The sequence below is a fragment of the Cervus canadensis genome, chromosome 9 (genome assembly GCF_019320065.1).
Source record: "Cervus canadensis isolate Bull #8, Minnesota chromosome 9, ASM1932006v1, whole genome shotgun sequence".
Taxonomy (NCBI): Eukaryota; Metazoa; Chordata; class Mammalia; order Artiodactyla; family Cervidae; genus Cervus; species Cervus canadensis.
In genome coordinates, this window is record NC_057394.1 from 35,017,353 (window position 1) to 35,040,687 (window position 23,335).

Below are 23,335 nucleotides of genomic sequence, written 5' to 3' on the forward strand. Positions count from 1 at the left end.
ATCTGTTACTATTTGCTTAGTTTTTACATCATACCATGGAATTTTTAAAACATCAGTTGTACATATGACTAATTTTACTCTTTAAACTAGAAATAGTTGTATTTGCTACAACTAAATGATGTATTTGCTAAAATTAATTATTCACCTCTAGACATTTTAAATGTTTACTGAAAACCTCGTGAGTACAATAGCCCAATTAAAGTTTAAACCTTACTCTCGATTTTGAGTACTGTCTTTGTATTCTTATAGGTGTGCACATGTATAAATTTTTACAAATATGCATACATAGGTATATAAATATATTTTATTTTAGATTTAAAATTTTTCAAATAGTTAAAATCCTCATTTTCATGAAATTGTCAGGTAGTAACTGAGTGTTGGATTAATATGATACAAAATTATACTAAAAGTAAGTAAATATTGTCCATACCTTGTATTTGTGTAAGTCAAAATTGATGATTGTTCATCACCACAATGAGATTTGCAAGATATTATGTGAAGGTTAATAATGGATTTAAAATTTTTCCTGACCAATCCTATATTGAAGTCACAGGTACATAGAATTTTTGAATCTACATTTTTTAACCTTATGATTTTATTTTTAGTTTCTACCACATAATGGGCATCTATACATATCTTTTAGAATGATGCTACTCTTAGGGATAGAGCTATTCAGTCACATTTTATCTTGCATAATATATTAGTAGATTTTTAAATTTTACCCTATTTATAACATAACTAAATATCAATTTAATTTTAACCTAGTGTTTGAATAAGTGTTCCATTATGATCATTTTTTACTGTATTTGAATAAAGCAATTTGTAGAGCCTGTATCACTGTGTTTAAAAGTGTAGTTTCGGGACTTCCCTGGTGGTCCAGTGGCTAAGACTCCTTGCTCCCAATACAGGGAGCCTGGGTTTGATCCCTGGCGGGGAACTAGATCCCACATGCCACAGCTGAAAGATCCCACGTGCCCCAACTGAGACCTGGTGCGGCCACATAAATAAATAAAAAAAAATGTTTTAAAGTGCAGTTCAGATGTGTTTTAGAGAAGTAATAATGACAATGGAAGAACTTCCAGTGTGGAAATTTTGTTTACATCTAGTTGGGAAAAAGAGAAAATATGGGAAGGTTGTTCTTTCTCTTTATTGCATTTATACAGAAAGTAATTTCATCATGGCATTCAGATTCAACAAAAAGTTTAAGGCATGGTCTTCTCTTTTATTTTTGAAGTGATTCTGATATCCAAATACATTATATTTATACAAGCTGCATTTTTAATGTTAATCCCTCCTCTCTACTAAAACATGATCATCTTTTTCTGTTAATAGCATTAATATATCACTGTCTAATAATAGCCTAGCAAATCAACGAGACTTTTATTTGTGCTATATTAAGAAAAGGTGAGTTATTAAACTCTTATAAGTACTCTTATTCATAACTAGTTAATATTGAGTAGTCTTATTTCTTGCACATTTTTCATCATTGTTATCTCTGTTTATAGATAAGTCTCCAGAATTTTCATACCTGTTTTCCTATTCGTTAATAGTTGTTACAAACAAAAATGGAAGAAAATGAAGATTTAGACTTTTTAACCCATACCAACAGGCAGTAATGCAATAAGAACGATTCAGAATTCTTCAGTTGTGGTTCATATAGTCAATTATTTTCATTTCTCCAATTGTTAAATATTTCACTGACAGAAGTAAAATCAAGTAGTACCATGTTCCTCAAATTAGAGGGGACAGGAGCTAAAGTTCAGCTGCTCTCCTGCTATAATTTTCTTCACCAGCTCTAATTTAAATATTATTCAGAATTGAAAAGTGGAAAGATTCTTTAACATAGTGTTAACAAACACTTCAGTTATCTCTGGATATGTGCTCTTTTTCTTAGTTGGTGTATTACGGACTTGCTTTAAAAGCTATTAAGAGTATATCGAAAGTGATAATAGATTGTATTTTGTTTACTTTCTTTTTCCTATTCAAATTTTCAGGAACCTAAAACTAATACTGATGACTTTTTCAAAGACATAAACTCCTGCTGCCCACAGGAAGCCACAATGCAAGAACAAGATATGCCGTTCTTGCGAGGAGGGCCAGGCATGTACAAGGTAGTGAAGACGGGACCTTCCGGTCACAACATCAGAAGCTGCCCTAACCTTAGAGGTATCCCAATTGGAATGTTAGTTCTGGGAAACAAAGTCAAAGCAGTGGGAGAGGTATGGATTCTTGTAGCTTCATGACTTCTAAGACATTCATTCTTAATATAATACAACCAAAGCATCTCTCTCTTCCAGAGGTTGTCATTTCCATCCCAGGTTTTTAAATGTTAATGTTCTTTATCTTTGCTTGTGTTGAAAATACTAATGCTGTTTTTCTGTGCTTTTTTAAAATAATTTTATTCTCATGATTATTCTTGTGAAAGCAATGTAGCAAAATGATTTGTACTGTTTATAAATGTTCGGTATTTGCACATATCTTTCCGTTATTACGAATGTGTACTACACTGTCATGGACGAACAGCACTTTAAAATACTTGCTGTGAATCAGCGTGGAGATGTGTTTAAAGGGTTCCATTTCTTTGTTCCCATCCGTGAGTCTCACTGAAGTCCTGAGCAAATGACATCACTCTCTCGCCCGCTCTGGCGTTTGCCTCAGCTGATGTAGTGTGTCATGCTATTTCTCAGCGTCAGGGGCCCTGTCAACCTAAGTAAGAGAAAGTGTCCTGTGTTAGGGCGTTTTACGTGCCAAACAAAGAGCCACGTGTGTGGGGGTACCATTTACATTTATGTATGAATTATCCTGTGCCTTAAAAACATACTGTTGTTACTCAAGTCATTCAGTAGCTACTGAAGGACTACTGAAGTCAAAAGTGAGCATTATTTTACAAGATTGTTTATTGATTTCTGTCTTACCTCAGGCTGTGGTCTTAATTTCAGAAACTAACTTGATGATAGAGAGTTACTGGAATAATTGCTCAAACTTTTTGCTGGTCTTCGGCCTGAGTGCTCTGAAAGAATCAAGCCAATCAATCATGCTTTTTGTTATGTACTAGGTAACCAATTCTGAAGGTACATGGGTGCAGCTGGATAAGAACAGCATGGTAGAGTTCTGTGAGAGTGATGAAGGAGAGGCATGGTCCTTAGCTAGAGACAGAGGCGGAAACCAGTACCTCCGACATGAAGATGGCAAGTTGGCTTAAATTTGTGATTTATTCCGCTTTACCTTTGCAATCAGAAATTTTAAGTGTGCTGTATTTCTTCTGTTGTAAAGAGCTTTTATGTGTGTTTATTTTGAAGTAAAATCAAAGCTGAAGGTTTAAAAATCTTGGAAGTGTTGAACTTTCTGTGTGAAATACCTAGGTGCTAAGTGAATACACATAAAAGAAGAGAATTAAAAGGAAATGTGAAACTTAGGAATTGGTCTTGTAAAACCTGCTTTTTAATTTCATTAATAAAATCATAATTTTATTAAATGTTATTAAATCATAATTGAATTGATAATTCTTCTGTTCCTGTTGAGGACTAGACGTTTTACTCTTTCTACCATTAAATGGGAGTTCAGTTTTCAAGCCACTGATCATTGTACTTCTCCGAGGCAATTTCATCCTGTTGAATTCTCTGCTAGTTAAAGGAGCATTGAGGATATGCATAGTTTCTTTTGGGGTTTTCCTATTTTGTTGTTAGAATTTCAGCTTTAAACTTTATTTTGCTGTTTTTCAACAGTGATCTTATTTAATAAGAGATTTTCCATTTTGTCCTCTCTTCATTCTCCTGGTGGCCAAACCTTGTTCAGACCATGTCATCATGTGAAAGTGAAGTTGCTCAGTCGTGTCCAACTCTTTGCAACCCCATGGACTGTAACCTACCACACTTCTCCATCCATGGGATTTTTCCAGGCAAGAGTACTGGAGTGGGTTGTCATTTCCTTCCCCAGAGGATCTTCCCGACCCGGGGATTGAACCTGGGTCTCCCAGATTGTAGGCAGACGTTTTACCATCTGAGCCACCAGGGAAGTCATGTCATCGTTTAGGTGAAGCTTTAACTGATCCTGAAAGAGTAAAGGGCTATCTCTGATCCTAAAGATCCCAATTCACTGCGAGAACAAAACTGATACTACATAGAAGTTAATTTTTATTTCTTCATATTCAGATTGTGCATCCCTCGTGGTCAGCCTCAGATTCTTTATCTTTGTATTCCTAGTGCTAAAACAGTTTTGGCACATACTCGTTGTTCACTAAGTTTTCTAAATACAGACTGAGTCACAAAAGTATTATCAAAATAAGACTTTTCTACCAAATCTCAAAATTTATAGATAGGGTCAGACTGTTAAAAGAACATGCGTTTTTTAATCCAGAAGAGTATAAAGTTTTAATAACCGTTATCCAAGAGGTAATATGGCCGTAGTATAGATAGATTCAGGAAAGTTTGGAATTCGTATGGATAACAGAGTATGTTTAGATTTATTAACATGGTACATTAAACATTCTCCCATTTTCCTCACAACATGCCTTTGAGATAGGTTATATAATCTTCATTTTACAGTTAAGGAAACTAAAGGTCTTAGAATTTATATGGCTTCACAGCTGAATTCTACCAAAAATTTAGAGAAGAGCTAACACCTATCTTACTCAAACTCTTCCAGAAAATTGCAGATGAAGGTAAGCTTCCAAACTCATTCTATGAGGCCACCATCACCCTAATTCCAAAACCAGACAAAGATGCCACAAAAAAAGAAAACTACAGGCCAATATCACTGATGAACATAGATGCAAAAATCCTTAACAAAATTCTAGCAAACAGAATCCAACAACATATTAAAAAAATCATACACCATGACCAAGTGGGCTTTATCCCAGGAATGCAAGGATTCTTTAATATCCGCAAATCGATCAATGTAATACACCACATTAACAAATTGAAAGATAAAAACCATATGATTATCTCAATAGATGCAGAGAAAGCCTTTGACAAAATTCAACACTCATTTATGATTAAAACTCTCCAGAAAGCAGGAATAGAAGGAACATACCTCAACATAATAAAAGCTATATATGACAAACCCACAGCAAGCATCACCCTCAATGGTGAAAAATTGAAGGCATTTCCCCTGAAATCAGGAACAAGACAAGGGTGCCCACTCTCACCACTACTATTCAACATAGTGTTGGAAGTTCTGGCCACAGCAATCAGAGCAGAAAAAGAAGTAAAAGGAATCCAGATAGGAAAAGAAGAAGTAAAACTCTCACTGTTTGCAGATGACATGATCCTCTATATAGAAAACCCTAAAGACTCTACCAGAAAATTACTAGAGCTAATCAATGAATATAGTAAAGTTGCAGGATATAAAATTAACACACAGAAATCCCTTGCATTCCTATATACTAACAATGAAAAAACAGAAAGAGAAATTAAGGAAACAATACCATTCACCATTGCAACAAAAAGAATAAAATACTTAGGAGCATATCTACCTAAAGAAACAAAAGACCTATACATAGAAAACTATAAAACACTGATGAAAGAAATCAAATAGAATTTATAATGACTTGTTATACCACTGGATACCAGGCAGATGAAAGGCTTGAGCCAGAATCTTCATTCATATTTCAAATGCTGTGCTCATTATACCACACTGCATCAGTTATCCCCTGAACACTACTTGAGAACCTGCTTCTCTTCCCTTGTCTTTTATGGATACATTTTTCTTACTCAAGGATGATATCATAAAATAATGTTCTGAGAGAGTAGAACGGTTCTTCATTATGTTTTGAAAAGTAGATTTCATGTAAATCAGACATTTTACAAAGTAACTTTAGCAGTTATAGTATACATACTACATATATATTAGTAATCTATTTATTACATATCCATCAGTCTTTAAACATTTCCATTTTACAGAGATATTGAGATACAAATGAAATAACCTAAAGTGAGATCAGCTTTTTATAAACATAATTAAATAAATAATCTGAGAATGGTTTAAGTGACTTTCAGAGCCTTTGTAGCTTAGAAATCATTTTAACTTTTAACACCAAGGCTTCCCTGGTGGCTCAGAGGTAAAGGATCCACCTGCGACGCAGGAGACGTGGGTTTGATCCCTGGGTCGGGAAGATCCCCTGGAGAAGGAAATGGCAACCCACTCCAGTATTCTTGCCTGGGAAATACAAAGGACAGAGGAGCCTGAGCCACAGCCCATCAGGCTGCGAAAGAGTCGGACACAATTTAGTGACTAAACAACAAACAACAGCAATCATTTTAACTAGCAATGAGCGTAAATTCCAACAGTGGACTCTGGAACTACACTGCCAGGCTGCTAATGCCAGCTCTATAGCTTTTCGTTTGTATGACTTTGGCCAAATTACCTGGTATCTCTGTGCCTCTGTTTTCTCATTTACAAAATGAAGATAATTTATAAGTTCAATATGAAAGCTAAGTGAACAAATAACAAAGCTGGCAGATGGTAAGGTTAGCTACTATTGTTAAAATGTAAAATGCTTTCCATACTAAGGAGTAAGATTTAATATGGGAAATTGTATTCCCATCTATTCAGAAAGTAGAAAGTTCTTTCTGTATAAAGTGCTTCTTAAATTAGGAAGTTGTTTCTACTAAAGTATATACTCAACCCTAAAAGAGGTGTTAAGTTTAAATTTCTCTGTAATCGCTTAATGATTTTTTGCTGTATGTGTGTGTGTGTATATATATAGTGTGAATCTTAATATTTTGATATAAAATCTGGGGTCATAGGAAAGAGATAAGAAGCTAGTGCCTTCAAGTCACTAAGATCAGTTTGATGTGTTACTCAAATAGTCTGCTCATTGTAACTGAATTTAGTATGGAAATAAGATTTGGCACTATAGTAATTTATTCATGTAGATTAGCGTAAGTAAAGCAAAACCTTTCCTCTTTGTAAAAATCCTTTGTAGGTCTTTGATGTCTGTAGATAAAGCTAATAGGCAAAGATACTGCTGTGGTCAAAACAGACATACTTGGTACTTAGACCTTCTCAGTCTAGAGGGTGAGAGCAAAGCTGTCTTTTTCCATTCAGATTGTTGTTCATGGGTAAATTTCAGAAGAAATATTTCGCTGCTGAAACACCTCATACTGAAGAGTTTTGCCTAAGAGAAGTGCTCGGATTGGTTTCTTGAAAAAAAAAAAAAAAAATAGCCTAGACACGCTGGTAAAGAATAGACCATACACTACGGCCAGTGGAGCAGAATTCTGACTTATGGGTAGGAAGAAAACATTGCCACTCTCTTCTAATTCCATTTTCAGTTTAAAGAGATATAAATTGTAAAGTATGTTTTAAACTATCAGCTATTCATAATGATGCTTTAGTGGAATAAATACTATTTTCTCTTTTTCACCATTCATTTGATAGATTTTGCCTTTTATTAGTTACATTGTGTTAATAAAAGTGCTTATAAAACCAGGTTTATCATCCTTCCATTTAGGGAATATATGTTTTATATAATGAGTAAAAATAAGTACAAAGTTAAATTTTCCATAATTTTCACACTGAGAACTTAAAATATTTTATAAGTGAAAATTTCTTTTGATACCATATACTTGATATTTTGAAAATACTTTTCTATTTGAATACTGGTATAGAAGATATTTTAATTTCTGATTTATGGGGCATCCATTTTTATTTTATAAAATGTCCTTGTATAAGTTTGTTACAAATACAAGTTCCTGGTCCAGAAATATTAATATACATTCAGTGATGTATCCTGCCACAGTAAAAGCAAATTGACTCCATAAGAGCGTATTCCATTTCTAAATATAATAGTGGATTAGATAGATGAAAACAAAGCTTTGTCTTGCACTTCATCGGTGTCAGTGACTTAACTGGCAGATTTATTATCAAATCTAAATGTGAGGTTATTTTGAAATTTGCTCATCATAAAAATCTTTCTTGCCATTTTCTCTCTTTATTCTATAGAGAATAGCATATAGGAAACTAATTTTATAGATGTTCCTTTTATTGTAGAACAAGTTCTTCTGGATCAAAATTCTCAAACTCCTCCTCCAAGCCCTTTCTCAGTACAAGCTTTTAATAAAGGGGCAAGCTGCAGTGCCCAAGGATTTGATTATGGACTTGGAAATAATAAAGGTAGGTGTTTAAAAGTGAGTTTTTTACTTACCTAACAATTGTAATATTTTCATTACCTTCTCTTATACCCGTTATTATTACTGTTCACCCACAGAACTTTTTTAAAGTTTGTTACTAGAAAACTAACAAAATGCTTATGAAAGTATTCCTTTTTTTTAATTAGTATTTTTTATTGAAAGATAATTGCTTTACAGAATTTTGCTGTTTTCTGCCAAATGTCAACATGAATCAGCCATAGGTATACATATATACTCAATATGAGGGTATTCGTTTAACAAGTTTTGGTTTTATCCATTTTAGCTTAAGTTTATAGTTCTTGTTTACTTGTTCCCATTTTATGAACACTCATTTTTAATTCACATCATTAAGATTCTTTGTCACTATATCTAGTACTTTTTTTGATCATCCACTTGCTATTAAATGTTAATGAGTAAAAAAAGAGCTCCAAAATGATCTGTTTAAAATCAAAATATTTTGAGTAATATTTTTAAGTAATATTGTATATTAGCTTTATTAAATTTGTGTGATTTTGAATGTAATCAGTTATCTTAGTTAATTTTGAATTACATGAAATTATATATTTGGGTTTGATTATATAATGAAACCAAAAAATTGTAAAAAGTAAAACAAAACCCTAAGCCATATAAACATTAAAAGTATACAGTTTGTTCTGTTAACTTTAACAGAAGAGACTAGAATCATGGACAGTCCAAATAATAATTACTTTGGAATAATTTATGCTTGAATTTCATCTATAGTTCCATTTGTATGTAAATTTGGACACATTGTTTCTTATGAACCTGATCTTAGCTCATAGCTTCAAAATCAGCAATACTGTCAGCAGGTGGCATTCAACTGGACAATAAGAAGGAGAAGATCGTATCCATGGAAATACTCTAACTTTAAAAAGTTATTTAAACTAATTCATAGGATTTGATTTCCAGAAACAGACAGTTGTCTTAATACCTGACTTGCAGAGAAAGCGAGATAATGAAATAGCCAACAAAATAGAAAATACATCATTATGGAGGAAATACTCAATTTAAAATAAAATCATTGTCTATTTGATAACTTTATTGCTTTCCACAATGTATTTTTATGAAGGAAGCCTTAGCTATAAGATTTCTATTTGGCTCTTCCTCCTGTATTGGGTTGCTCTAACCTACAGGCTGAGGTACTGTCTGCTCACTCATTTCTGGTAGCTCAGATTTCAGCTGACTTAAACTAGATCTTCATGCTTACATAGGGTAAGTGCTTTGTGGTGTTTGCTTCATGTTCCTTTCCTTCTGCCACTGCCAATCCTTAAATTAAAAGCTCAGTGTTTACTTACCACATATATCTGTTTAAAGCCATGTTTAATTCAAATTGTATGCTTTAAGTCTCTGATATATCCAAATTGTACTGGTAGCTGTCACATTAAATCAGTCTTTAAAACATAGTTTGATAAAACATCTTAAAAATAAAAATCAACTTTTAAGAGACACAGACATTTCTGAGAACATTTAGTCTTTTTTTTTTTTTCTTGAGAGCATGTTTATTAAATAAAAATAGTGTATTCCTTTTTAAAAGTGACTTTGCTAATATTGTTCAGAAGTAGCATGGACTTGTTAATAGACTTTAAAGATACTTAGGTGGAGAAAAGAAATATTAAGAAATTTTAATCTGATTATGTATATCTAACCTCTATTTTTATCTTGCCTTTAGTAGTAGTTCTTGTTTTCTTTAACTCTTGAACTACCCAAGGTTAAGAAATTGTTTTTTGCAAAAATTCTTTTACCTTAAAACAATTTTATAAAATTCTTCATCATCTCTAAAATCTTTCCTGTAATCTGCAGCATTAAATTTTTTTTTAAAGTAAAGGCATGTAACTTGTGTTCACAGTTCTTTCCATATCTATTTCTTGTTGGTGTTTCATTTACAATTTTATTTATGAAACTTTATTATATTGAAGGAATATGGCTAGGAAAGTGCTGTTTTCCAGTTTCTGCCTCAGCTAGTCTGGATATGTTTTTTGTTCTTCCCTCTTCTTTAGCGTCAATTAAACCTTTGAATATATATATTCTCATAAATAAGGAGCTATCATCCATCTAATTATATCATTTCATATTTTTTTATTTTTGTACTAATGTCCTTTGTATTTAATTTGAAGAAAATTTCAGAATTCATGCTTGAGATACTGTTTAAATAAGGTAGATTATATTCCTTTTATCTTATAGGTCTGACAGATTTTTATATTGTCTATCTGAGCAAAAGAGTTCATGCTTTTAAAAATGTATAATTTCTTTGGCAATAGCAACTTTAAAAAGGAAAATATAAATTTGGTAATTTATAACTCTAATATAAATATTACTGAGTTAATAGCATACTTTGCCTCCCTTCAATCCTACATTAAATTATTCATGTTATTTGCATATTTTCTGCATGAAGTATACTATGTATGAGGCAGAGTGATGATAATCATTGTCAGATACTGCATAGAAGTATAGGTTTTCATTTATACTTGTATGATACGAATCAGCTTATCATAGTTACTTCATAGACTCTGTATTTTCTCTTGCCACTGCTAGATGTTGTAAATAAATTTAAATGGATTTGTTTTTATAGTTAGGCTATTAAGTAAAATTTGTTGGAGTGCTTCTATTATTAAAACAACACACAGTATTCAGTCCCTAATTTGAGGATAATGATCACCAACTTCCTCAAGAGTTCTGAATTGGCCTTGTTTTATCTAGTGTTTGACTATCTGAATGTCGTAAAGCACCATTTACTTTGCCATTTTGGATGTTAATTAATAACAAGTTGTAGTCTTGACTGTTTTGCCCACTGCAGGTGACCAACTGAGTGCCATATTGAATTCCATTCAGTCACGACCCAATCTCCCAGCTCCTTCCATCTTTGATCAAGCTGCAAAACCTCCCTCTTCCCTAGTCCACAGCCCATTTGTGTTCGGACAGCCCCTTTCCTTCCAGCAGCCTCAGCTTCAGAGTAAGTCTTGTCAGCCTTACCTGCCTCATCAAACCATTTCTGAAGCTTTGTTCTGAGTTGTTTATCAGTTGCTAATTATTTATCAACTCACCTAGCTGGTTTTATTTAAAGAGGATGTTATCCTTTCCCATGTTTTTGAAGCAGATAAGCTATTCTGACCTAAGACATTCCTCAGCTAAGACATTTATTTGTAATCACATTTTTTATTAAGTGTGATTATTAAAACATTACTATTTTTTGTTTTAAATAAATATTTTTGTACAAAATAAGCAAATCATACTATATATAAAGAAAACATTTGATTTAATATTTTTTGTAAAATGCATGACTGTGGTAAGCACCAGTTCTAGGGATAACTTTTGTTGATTTACATTGGAGTTTTGTTACTTAGCAATGCCCCAAGAGAATGAACCTGTTTGACTTTACCAGTGGGTGCAGGAGAGGCTGTACTGGGCAGGTTTGTTTGTTTCTTTTAAGTGAGTTTGGTGTCTCTGAAATGACTAGCAACTTAGGTTTCCAGATTATCTCAAATCGTCTCTTTTGTTGCTTTTTGTTGTTGTTGTTGTTAATATATTAAACTGATCATTTGATTCCAGTTCAGCCTTCTAGGCAGAAGGCCCTTCATCCATGATATCAATAGTAATTCATACTGATCTGGAAAATAGACCCAAACAAACTGTACTTACACTTAGCCAAGTCTTCTTTTTTCTTAATAAGCTGCTGAGGCTTCCCCATAAATGTCTCAGAACTCCTAATATGACACCACTATGCTCTTCTTGGCCTTCAGTTCACATATTGGCTATATAGTATGTAAACACAGTCACTGAATTGAGAGAGTTTATCTCAGCTTGTACAGTCATTTGTCTGAATTGAAGTGCATGACCTCTTTGCTTTACTTTAAGAAAGTACATTCACACTTAGATCTCTTAAGTTATTTTTCTACAAAAATACCTTCATAACTATTATTGGGATTACTTAAGAGAATGCCAGCTGGTTTAGTTTTTGTTAGGAGCCAGGTAGCATATTGTTAGCAAATGATATTATTCATGTGATATTATTATCTAAGGAAAAGAATATACTGGAGTATAAGCTTTTCTAGATTTATGCTAAGCATTAGGCAAGTTCAGTTAATTAGTTTGTAAATATAAGTAGTATCAATTTCTAGCTAATTATCTCCATTCATATATAATATTCACTTTAATGTCTTTTAAAAGAAGAATTTGAAGGAAACATAATAGTGTCATGTGTGTGAAATAGTGTTTTTCTTCCTTGATTAATATTATGGTGAAGACTTAGTTTACCCATTTAACAGAGCAGCAAACATTTTACATTCAGATGTATCCAGGTTGCAGGAAGTCTTAAAGGTAAGGACAAGGAAATAAAAGGAAAAAACTGTAACCAGGCAGAAAATTCATATTAAATATAAAATTTTAAAAGAGAAATTACCCTGATAATGTCATAGTGGCAGCAGACAAGAGAACTAAGGAATAAGGACCTGTTTGTTCCTCCTCAAGGATCATTGCAACTCTTTTCAAAAACTTGTCTAAAAAAAGTATAATTACTGTTTTTATTTTACCAAATTCCTGAATAAAATATTGTGAAACAAAATGTGAAGACCATCAGAAAATCACATTTGTCTTTTTTAAAGGACAGTCGGTTCCTAACTGACACTGTGTCAGTGTAGTTTTGTCCACGTTGTGTCTGAATGTTATTAGTACCACTCCTTCCTTTACCACCATTTTGGAGCACATTTGAAATCATGACATGGAAATGTCTCAGGATTACCTGTTTTCTGAATCATTTCTTGTGTGTGCTCCAGTGATATAAACTTCTTATTCTCAACAAAATATCGCTAAAGCTTGATTACCAGATTCCAGAAACCAGAAGTTTTAATCTTTAGCACAACTAAAAATAAGCGTGGAATCTAAAAATAGTTTAATGTTTTATAAGTAAATTAAAATTGTAGTAATCACATCATATTGGGAAAATTGAATGTGGCAGAATTAAAATTCCGTAAGATACTCTTTCCTGAATTCCACTGCTGTCTATCCCACCAGTTTTTCATATTGCTTCAGAAAATGGCTTATTCATACTGAACTTCCCTTTACTAATTAGTAAAATAAGAATCATTTTTGTCTTTCCAAAATAAAATATTATGTATAGAAGACCATATTTACTAATTTTTGCTTATGCTGAGAAGTCCACCACTATGTACTAAATACTGTCCTTGAGCATCGTAGTATATTCTCATTTGAGATGCTATCTTTATCTTACAGGTAAAGAAACGGAGGCTTAAAGAGAATAAGTGATATGCCCTAGAAATATACATAGTAAATGGTAGTCAGAAGATGAGGCCAGTTTTCCTGTCTACAAAGGCCATGTTTTTATATGTCTAGCTTTGCCTATTACTAGATAATGAAAAAAATCTGTTTTTTAATATATAATATTTAAATTTCTGTTTCCATTTAGTTTTAACATCTAGGACATTAGCTTTGTTTGTATTGGTTATTTTCCCCTTCATAGTTTAAGAATGTGGCATGATTTGAAAAGAAAAGATTTTTCAAATACCGTAACTCGAGTTCCCAGTTAAGTAGATGGGCTCTAGGAGAACATACATAAACCACCTCACATGTCAGCTTTATGAGCGTTATTGTCAGTATTTCTTTAGGTTTTCTTCCCCCCAAGCATAGAGTTTTTAAAATTAATCTTTGGAATTGAAAATAATCTGGCACATTAAACTAATTTGGTTATTTTTTAAATTAGCAAAATTATTTTGCACATGCACGCATACATATGTACAAATTATTTCATCTGTTATTCTAATGAAATAGAATAATTATAGGAATAAAAGTCACATTTTCCTTGTCTTACCATATTTATATGTATGCAAAGGCATGAGAGAGGTGTGTATATAAACTTTTCCTTTTTTATTATTTACTTTTTTATCTCAAAATTATTTAAGTAGGCTTTAGAATTGGTAGGTAATTTGGCAGTAAGTTTCTAATGGACTGAGGGGAGGAATTGTCCCCTTTTCTTGAAAAGGAATTGAATTGAAAAGAAAAGGAATTGCCCATTTTCTTCTAAGAATATTGCATTCTTAATTTTCATTATCTTTCCTCATTTCTTTTGAAAATATCATTTTATTTATCATTGCCTCTGACAATATCTCACACATCACAAGCATTCAGAGATATTATATTGATTGTGAATGCCTAAGATGATCACTTCTGCGGTGTGAACCATGAGTTTGAGATGATGTGTTTGTTGTTATCTAATGATCAACATTCCAGAATTTATTCATAACACATCTTCACAATAGAGAAGGGATATTTTCTTAGTAATTAAATTCAGCTTTAAAGTTGTGATGTCTAATAATTCTAAGTTTATACTGATGGAATTTTACAGAAGATAATCCAGTTGAAAAACTTTTTCATAGGACTGTGTTTAACATAAGTACTTTCTAGATGCTGTCCAAGAAGCTAAATAATTTGCTTCTTTTTGTAGAAAAAAATATCAAATAGAGCATTAAGACAGTTCACCATTTTGCCAGAGATTTTAAACATATAACATATAATATGGATATCATACTTTCAAGCTCAGTTATGAGAGTTCTGTGTTACTTTGCAACAAGACTTTTTCTTTTATACTCATTTATCACATTCTGTAGAAATTTTGCTAAATGTGGCAAAAGTCTGCCTGAGTATCTGCATGCATACTGATTAGTGTTTGAATATACTACCATTTACTAAAGCACTGTTATTTACTTATCTAACCTCCGATGATGTAGTGATGGAAAGACTTTAAACTCAGATTTCCTCTCCAGCCACTCACTAGCTTTAGTTAGGTTACTTGACATTTCTAAAGCCCTTTTAAACTCATCCATAAAAGGCGGTGCCTGATGATCATTATCTGCTGATATATTGCCTTTTGATGCAAACATTCAGCATCTCTCACAGTCCAAGGCAGATTGGGGAAGAATCACCATCTCAGACAGGGCATTCTATTCTCTGTCGAGTGAGTGTCAGGATGGGATTTGGAAAGGCACAAAGGAGGTTTTTTAGCTACTGCTCCACACATTTTCATAGCTTAACTTCATTATTTGCTTTGATATTAATTCTTCATATGGTAACACTGTAACCAGATATTTGTATTAAAGGCAGGTTTGTTTCTGAGTTTTAGACTTCATCTTTATCCTGGACTGCAGTTCCAGCCTAGAATCTATCCACTTGTTTCCTTGCCCGCTGTGAGCTGTGGCATGGATAGAACACTTGACTTAGGAAGGAGACCTGTGTTTTAATCTCTGTCCTCCCTCCAGTTAGTTTTGTGACACTAAGCTGATTTCTAAGATCCTTTTCCTCTTTATAATTTTTGTCAAGAAAAATAAAAGGATGATGTCAACAGATTTTATAAAATCAAATAATCAAGCTCAATAAAAATGTTCATGCTTGAGCCTATAGCATCTATCACAGGGGCCAATATATATATTTCAGTTGCGCTCTAATGTCTCTAGCCTCCCTACACATCCTTGTCATTTCAGTCCTGGGCCAGAATTTATTTTCATTCCATGTCACCATCTTGGTGGTAGGGAAGTCTGGACCCATGTTCCTCTTCCTCTTCTTCAGCCCTGATGAAGTTCATTCTAGACACTTAAACCCCAAAGAATGCTGCTGTTGTTTATAGGACAGTGTGCCTTAGTGCATCTGTTTGCTTTCTCCTGACAAGATCTGACCTTCTGTCTCTCCCCTTGCTCCCATCTCTGTCTTGGCTACTAAGTTTATTCTACACTTCATTCCCATTTTTTCTTCAGATGGGTCATTTATTCTTCCATCATCTGTTTACCTGTGTTTGTTAAGTATCTACTCTATGCTAGGCTATAGGGAGCAATAAGGTAGAAAAAAATATCATCACTAATCTATTGGAATACTGTCAAAGGCAGCCATGTTTATTAAAAATGATATTATTTTTTTAAGTCTGCAGGAACAAATATTCACAGGATGCATTGGAAACACAGGAGAAAAGCTGCCTACTCTGCCAGGAAAGGTTAGAGAGGTTAGAGCTACTGTTGCATAGCAAACTACCCCAAAACTTCCTGACTTAAAATGAGCACTGTTTAGCTCACAGTTCTGTGGGTTGGCAGAGAAGGCTGGGCTCAGCTGGATAGGTGTTGGGATCCTTCCTGGGATTCTTCATGCATCTGTAGGTCAACCAGGTATTTTTGCCTCAGGGGTTAGCTGGCCATTGGCTGGCGTGAAAAGGATGATTAGGCCATGTGTTTCTTGTCAGTCAGTGGGTTAACCTGGGTTTGTCTGCCTGGACGTTGCAGGATTCTGAGAAAGAAAAAGCGTTTACAATCTTTTGAGACTTACACTGACACAGCATCACATCTGCCGTCCTCTGGTGGTCAAAGCAACACACTTGCATTCAAGAATGGAGAAATAGACTCCACTCCTTGATTAGAGTCGCTCGCTGCAAAGGGGCATGGATCAAGGGTGGGGATAATTGTCACCATATTCTTGAATGATTGATTAGATATGTTAAGTTTGAGATTCCTCTTAAATCTAGTGGAGATACCTAGTAGAGACTGACACATGACCCTGGAGTTCAGGGGAACTGTCTGGGTTGGACATGTAAGTTAGGAGTTCGTTTGGCTTATAGCAGAATAATTTGAAAATTGTTACATACACTTAAAGCCCTAAAAGGGTGGATTAAAGCAGCAAGAAAGTGGGTGTATGGAGAAAAGAAAGGATGCCTAAAGACTGAACCCTGGGAGCATTTCGGTGTTCTGACATGGGAGAGAGGAGAAATCAGCGAGAGAGACTGAGAAGTGGCCACAGGGATAGGAAAACCAAGCCAAGTAAAGAAAAGTATTTCAAGGGAACAGTGATAATCTGTATCAGGTGTGGCTGATGTGTCAGGTAAGTGAGGACTGAGCGTGACCATTGGATTTAGCCCTGTGGACGTCACTGATGATCTTGATAAGAGCACCTCCAGTAGGATAAGAGCAACCTCCGGCTGAAGCTCGATGGAGTAGGTTCAAGATAAAGAGGGGAATGAGAAATTGAAGATAGTTATTATAGATAAATCTGTCATGTTTTACTGTAAAGGGAAGGAAAAAATAAAGTGAAACCAGGACAGAGGACGTGAGATCTGGAGAGGTTTTTGTTTGGTTTGGTTTTTAAGGGGGGAAAAGGTAACATTAAGGTTGTTGTTTTAATGAGAATGATCCAGTAGAGAGAAAAATTGCTGATGCAGGAGAGAGGGGAGAATTGCTGGAATAGCATTCTTCCGTGGAAGAGAGGATGGGATTTAGCACGAAGTGGAAATGTTGGCCAGGTAGGAGCAGAAACAGTTCATCCGTCAGGAGAGAAAAGAATACATAGTGTTAGCAGCATGAGAACCTTCTCCATTTGCTTTTTGTCTTGTTTTCTCAGTAGAATGGAAGCCATCATCAGCTCAGAGTTAGCATGGGGAGAGTGTGTTGGTGGTCTGAGGAAAGAGGAGAAAGTATGAAATAGTAATAGCTAGCACATGCAGTCCTTTACTACATAACAGGTGCCATTTTAAGCACTTTGAATGAATCAGCTCATTTGATTATGTTCAAAAACATGATTCACTTAAGAAACTTCATGCATTGGTGGCTTAGAGTGTTAGTGTCCTAATGGCACTGTCTTACACTAGAGAAGGTGCGGCCACATCACGAAGGTCTTATAAGACATTCTCAGTAGTTTAGACTTTATACTGTGTGTAAAATGAGTAAAGTGTAGGCAACAGATGAGGGATTATATAGTTCTGCAGAATTTTAAATAAAAAGAATGATGTGATCAGTCTTAACATTTGTGAAAGATAACTGAAAATATTATGAGAAGGGTTCTGGAGAAAGGGAGAGTGTTAGAAGCAGAACTTCCAGACAAGAGCTGAGTAGGGCTCAAACTAAGGTAAAGTACAATGGGAAAATAGAAGGAACACGTTTAGAAACATGTAGGCAGTGAAATTGTACAGGACGTGCTAATCATAGTCGCAGGAGCCAATCTAGAATGACGTCCAGTTTTCCTTTGTTTTGGAAGGTTATATGCTTACCTGATACCAATACACAGAATAAAGAGCAGATTTTAAGGAAAAATGAGTTCAGTTGGGTAACTTAGCTTCCAGAAAGCTATAATATAATTTGAATAAATATTTAGCATTTCCATAACTGAAGATGGCATTGTTGACTAACAAGTTGATAATACATCATTACAGATTTTCACCCATCTTCCTTTCTGCATTTGTATCATGGATTAATGTTATATTCTAGTGAAAGGCATATTTCTGTTTTATCCTAAGGTTGAAAATTTTCTTCTAGTTTTATAATTCATTTAGTATACTGACATTTATGTAAATAAATTTTAGTTTCAATTCTGTGTCTTAAGCTCTTTTTCTTCTGACACATTTATTAAGATTCTGTATCCTGTTAGTGCTTATTCATATCTATATTTATTTATGTATATGTCTTTCAGATGTAGAAAGAAATCTGGTTGTATGAATCTTTCGCAAACAGTGATGATAATTGTGTCATGTTTGCAGTGGAATGACAGGGACAGTGTTCCTGACTTTCTTCTCTCAATTTGAACCTCAGTAATTGTACATTTGCATTTTTCTCTGAATAGAACTACAGATATTTTGACAGTATAGACTCTTATGACAGGCAGTAAGTGGTTAAGCTTAACTTACAATTCAGATATTCTGGAAATTACTTATTTTAAAGCTATTTATTTTTTAAAAAAAATTAAAAAGCTAATGTATTGGTTATTGAGGAGACAATATATAAATAATAGCTTCAACCTAGTCAAAAGATGTGAGCAATCAAAATATACGCAGATAGGAAATAAGTATAGATAAGTATAAGTATTATTCTCACATCTGTCTATTGATGTCTTGGAGGGTTTAGAATAAGGTGATAGTGATGACAATTGCATACGCAAGCTAGCAGTTGTCTAGACTGACAGCTTTAGGTGCAAATCCATTGGGTATAATCCAAAGAAAACAAAAACACTTATTCTAAAAGATACATTCACCCCAGTATTTGCAGAAGCCTTATTTATAATTGTCGAGATATGGAATCACCCTGGGTGCTAATCGACAGATGGATAAAGAAACTTACTGCTTTATTGTTGACTCGACACTGAAGGAATATATGCGTGCGTGCACATTGGGTCTGACTCTTTGTGACCCCATGGACTGTAGCCCGCCAGGCTCCTTTGCCCATGGGATTTCCCAGGCAAGACAACTGGAGTGGGTTCCCATTTCCTTCTCCAGGGGATCTTGCTGACACAGGGATAGAATATATGCCCCTTTTTAAATCTAAATGGTGATAGGTGCCTTGGTTCTTCCAGTGTATTGTCCCACAATTTGTCTTTGGCCAACTGAAATGCAAATGCTTTCCTTATTTAAAAAAAAAAACAAACTGTTTTATTATCATTAGCCTAGGGAGTAAGTTTTTAAATACAGATTACAGTGAACTCAGAGTTTCTGTGACCAGAGAATGAATGAAATATTCCAGGGAACTTGATACTTGGGATTTGAAACAAAGAAAACAAAGAATAAATGCCATGTAAAGAACCATATTGTTAATAAAGGGATATTTTATACCAAACAACATTGACTTCAAATGAGTACTGGAGAAAAAAATCCTGCTTTTTATTTTGTTTTAAGGATTATTCTCCTTAGTTAACTATATTATGCATAGAAAATAAAAAACCTACAGAGATTAATTTAATAATTGGTTGTTTTATCTTAAAGCAAGATAAAAAGGTGCATGATTAATCTTCATCAAATGTCTAAAAGTTGATCAATTTTTTCTTCTGTGCATAGGTAGCAATGTTTCTTTTAAGATTACTTCTGTTTTTAAATTGAAGGATAAATCTTTAGTTAAGTATTTTAAACATGGGCAATTTTTGTAAAATTAAATGTCTAGAAGAAGTGTATAAAATCGCAGGTTACTTTATTTAGGTATTTAATAGTAACTTTTTTAGATTTTCAAAAAATATTTGTTTCTTCTTGTTCACTCTGAATCATACCTATTCTCTTTAGGTTTTGTAACATACTGAAAAGACTTCAAGCATATTTTGGCTTCAAAACCTCCTCCAGGAATTTGTCCTTAAACCTCTAACATCTTATCCTACAAGTGTCCTTGTATCAGTAGTTTTGTACATTTATGTTATTGGTACTTTTAATTAAGATAGTCTTCTAACTTCTTGCTCCTGTGTCCCCTTGCTAAACCCGGTCTTCACAACTTTTAGTGACCAGGCTATGAAACTGTGTCCTTAAATGGCCAGTTTGAATTGCCCTTGAACTCCAGTCAAAAACTGGCACTCACCTAAACTGACATTTTTGGTGAGAGTTGCAGACTGAGGATTAATAGCATAAGAACTCCTTTTGTAGAGTCTGACACCTTTGAGTTTTATAGACTTTAAAAAGAAGAATGCTCAAAGATGTTAAAGTTTTGACAGCTTTTTAACTTAGATGAACATGACTTGATGGCATGTGGGTGCACCCCCATCCACTCCTGCCTTTCTCTCCTGAACCAGCTACAAGGGGTCTTTGCAGCTGTCCTTACCGACGGAAATCACTCTAGTCAGTCTTTGACTTTTGTTTTGCTAAGTTCAGTTGTCAGTTCTAAGATTTCATTTTACTTGCTCTGTTGGCAGTGTTTAACAGGATTGCTCTTTCTCCCTTGAAACACCTTCTTCCTCTTCGTGCGGGTTATCTCCTGCCTCAGCTGTTCACCTCTGACCTCTTTACTCCATCCTCCTCTATTCTGCATTTCTAGGAATGTCCAGGTTTGTATTCCGAGGTCTCCTGTAGACCTCGCTACCCGAGTGGTCTTATCCAGGCATGGAGAATTACCCAACATCTGTGTGCTTATGACTCCCAAGTTTATCACCACTCTGTCTAGGGTATATGTGTTCATTGTCTTTCTCCTTTTACTGGAAGATAAGTTCCATAAGAACAGGGACTTCATTTCTATTCATTACTTTTTGCTCAATTTCTAGGACATTGTCTGACACATAATACATACACCATACCATATATAGAAGGACATTTGGCTTATGAATAGTTCATCTTTAATCTTGACCATAATGATGAATCTGTCAACCATTACTTTTTCTCTTGAGATAAGTGTGTGTTCATTTTTTTTTAATTTCAATAATATTAAGAAACTTATCTCCTTATTACCTGAATTTGTTTCAGCTCAGCTGATTACATTTAACTGCCATGAATTAAAATTTTAAGTAGTGGATTTATTTTCAGATTTAGAAATTGCTTTTTAAAGCATACTGCTTTTGAAAGACCGTTTTAAAGGTTCTGTTAATTCTTTGAAATATATATATATTTTTTCATTTTAAGGACTTCATTTTCTGCATGGTGAATCATTAATGTGCTTAACATTTCAGTGACTTGTAATTTTTTTTTTTTTTGCTTTGTTTGTGTTGTGAGACATTTTATAAATAAAATTTAGTATCTCAATAATATGATCTACAAAACAAACGCTAAATATTGGGATTGGCACTAGTAGTTTTTACTGAAGATGGACTCAGAAAAGTAGTCGACCATAATTGTCAACTTGGGTCCATTCTGAGAGGCATACTGGAAAAATTATAGTCCTGTGTCCATACAGAAAGCCAGAGGACAATAGGTTAAACTGTAAGTAACGTTTTTTTTATCTCACACTGTTTACCAAAAAATTACTTATAAACTTTCATTTATAAGTAAGTGAGCACCAAATTAAAGAAAACTGAGTTAAAGAAATATTAGTCTGAAAAGAAATGCTCGAATTTGATTTATCAGTGCTATGACTGTTATTTAACTTTTAAGCTAACACATTTGGCGCTGTCGTTATTAGTCTCAATTAATTAATTTGACCATTGTTTTCAGCTTTTAATTTTAGAGAAGTATAAACTTATTGAAAATTTTAGCAGAATATAAAATTTTTAATAGCAGTTAATAGTTGCGCATACCATTTGAAATGCTTTGTTTCTGCTTGTGTTCTCTGCTAAATTTTTTTTTTCCATTGAATCTGTGCCGCTTCTTTGCCAATGTTTTCCACTATAGAATCTCCATCTCGCAACCTTGCTTCTCGTGAGCGCATTTACAAAAATTATGGTGTAGCTGGGCCTGCCTCTGCTCTCTCATCTCTGTCTCACAAACTGAAGGGTGGGTATGCGTGCCTCCATGGATGGGTCATTCGTAATGAACGTAGGAGCTTTCAAGAAAGAAGTTTTAGTTCACCTCAGTCATTTTCATCTCATTCCATTTAAGACTAAAGTTTATCATTTTATTTAAACTTGATATTTTGGGGTAATTTGTGATGTATCTGTTCAATATTATAATGATTATCCTAATTGATATGCCTGTTTACTATATCTGTAGGTTAAATAGTACTCTTGTTTAATTTCAAACCTGTATGAGGTCTTAAATGAGTACATAGAAAGAAATGCCTTTGGGGAATTGTAAAGCCCTTATGACCAGAACAAAGACATATACGTGTAAGCCTCGTGCACATTGTGATCTGTAAGAATATAATGTCTTATGTGACAGGTTAGTCTTAGACTCATTTTTCTGTTATTTATTGTAAAAATAATTTTCCTGTTTTAGTTTTTTATGAGAAACAGTTTGATAATTTAAGTTTTTTAGTTTACCTTTGTTTTCAGAGCCATCCTATATGGCTTGAGTCTTCCTTATATTTTCCTTAGTCACTTAATTTTAGAAATGTTTAAGCTATTGACAATTGATAAAATGTCAGACCATTTAAAAATTTGCTTTGGTCTTTTAAAGTACTGTATATTCGTAATCACATATTTTTGTCTTAGAATAATATTCAATTTAACTTTTAAAATCTTGTATTCTTAAAAATGAGTAAAACAGTTTTATATTTCTCCTTTTTACAGTTGACAGTAATATTATATAATATTATGGAATAATTGTAGAATCTGATGTCTGTAGTATATAGTCTTGTGTAACCCATAAGTAGTATATATTATGGCATATCATATTACAGTAGAGTATTATGGGTACATTATATTATAGAATGGTATTATATAACCTTTTATTTATGATTTTGGCATAAATGCAGGTTATTAATGAATGAATACATAATATTTAACATTTTTACTAATTCATTAGAATGTACTAAATTTTTATCCTGTCTTGTGTTATTTTTTCTTCAGAATTCTTTTGAGATTGAAGTGTCTATTAT

General features: G+C 33.7%; 1 protein-coding gene across 13 annotated transcripts in view; it reads left to right on the top strand.

Moving 5' to 3' along the window:
- Window positions 1-23,335, top strand: part of MYCBP2 (MYC binding protein 2) — a 261,465-nt gene that overhangs the window by 193,294 nt on the left and 44,836 nt on the right. For 6 of the 13 annotated variants that reach the window (XR_006271202.1, XM_043477938.1, XM_043477940.1 and 3 more), the window contains 5 exons: window positions 1,995-2,219; window positions 3,056-3,188; window positions 7,993-8,115; window positions 10,921-11,100; window positions 22,192-22,293. Coding sequence is in view for 12 of the 13 variants with exons in the window: in XM_043477938.1 (XP_043333873.1) it covers window positions 1,995-2,219; window positions 3,056-3,188; window positions 7,993-8,115; window positions 10,921-11,100; window positions 22,192-22,293 (763 nt within the window). In the remaining variant the exon portion in view is untranslated. The remainder of the gene's footprint in view (window positions 1-1,994; window positions 2,220-3,055; window positions 3,189-7,992; window positions 8,116-10,920; window positions 11,101-22,191; window positions 22,294-23,335) is intronic. The other 7 variants (XM_043477945.1, XM_043477946.1, XM_043477947.1 and 4 more) reach the window with 5 other exon arrangements.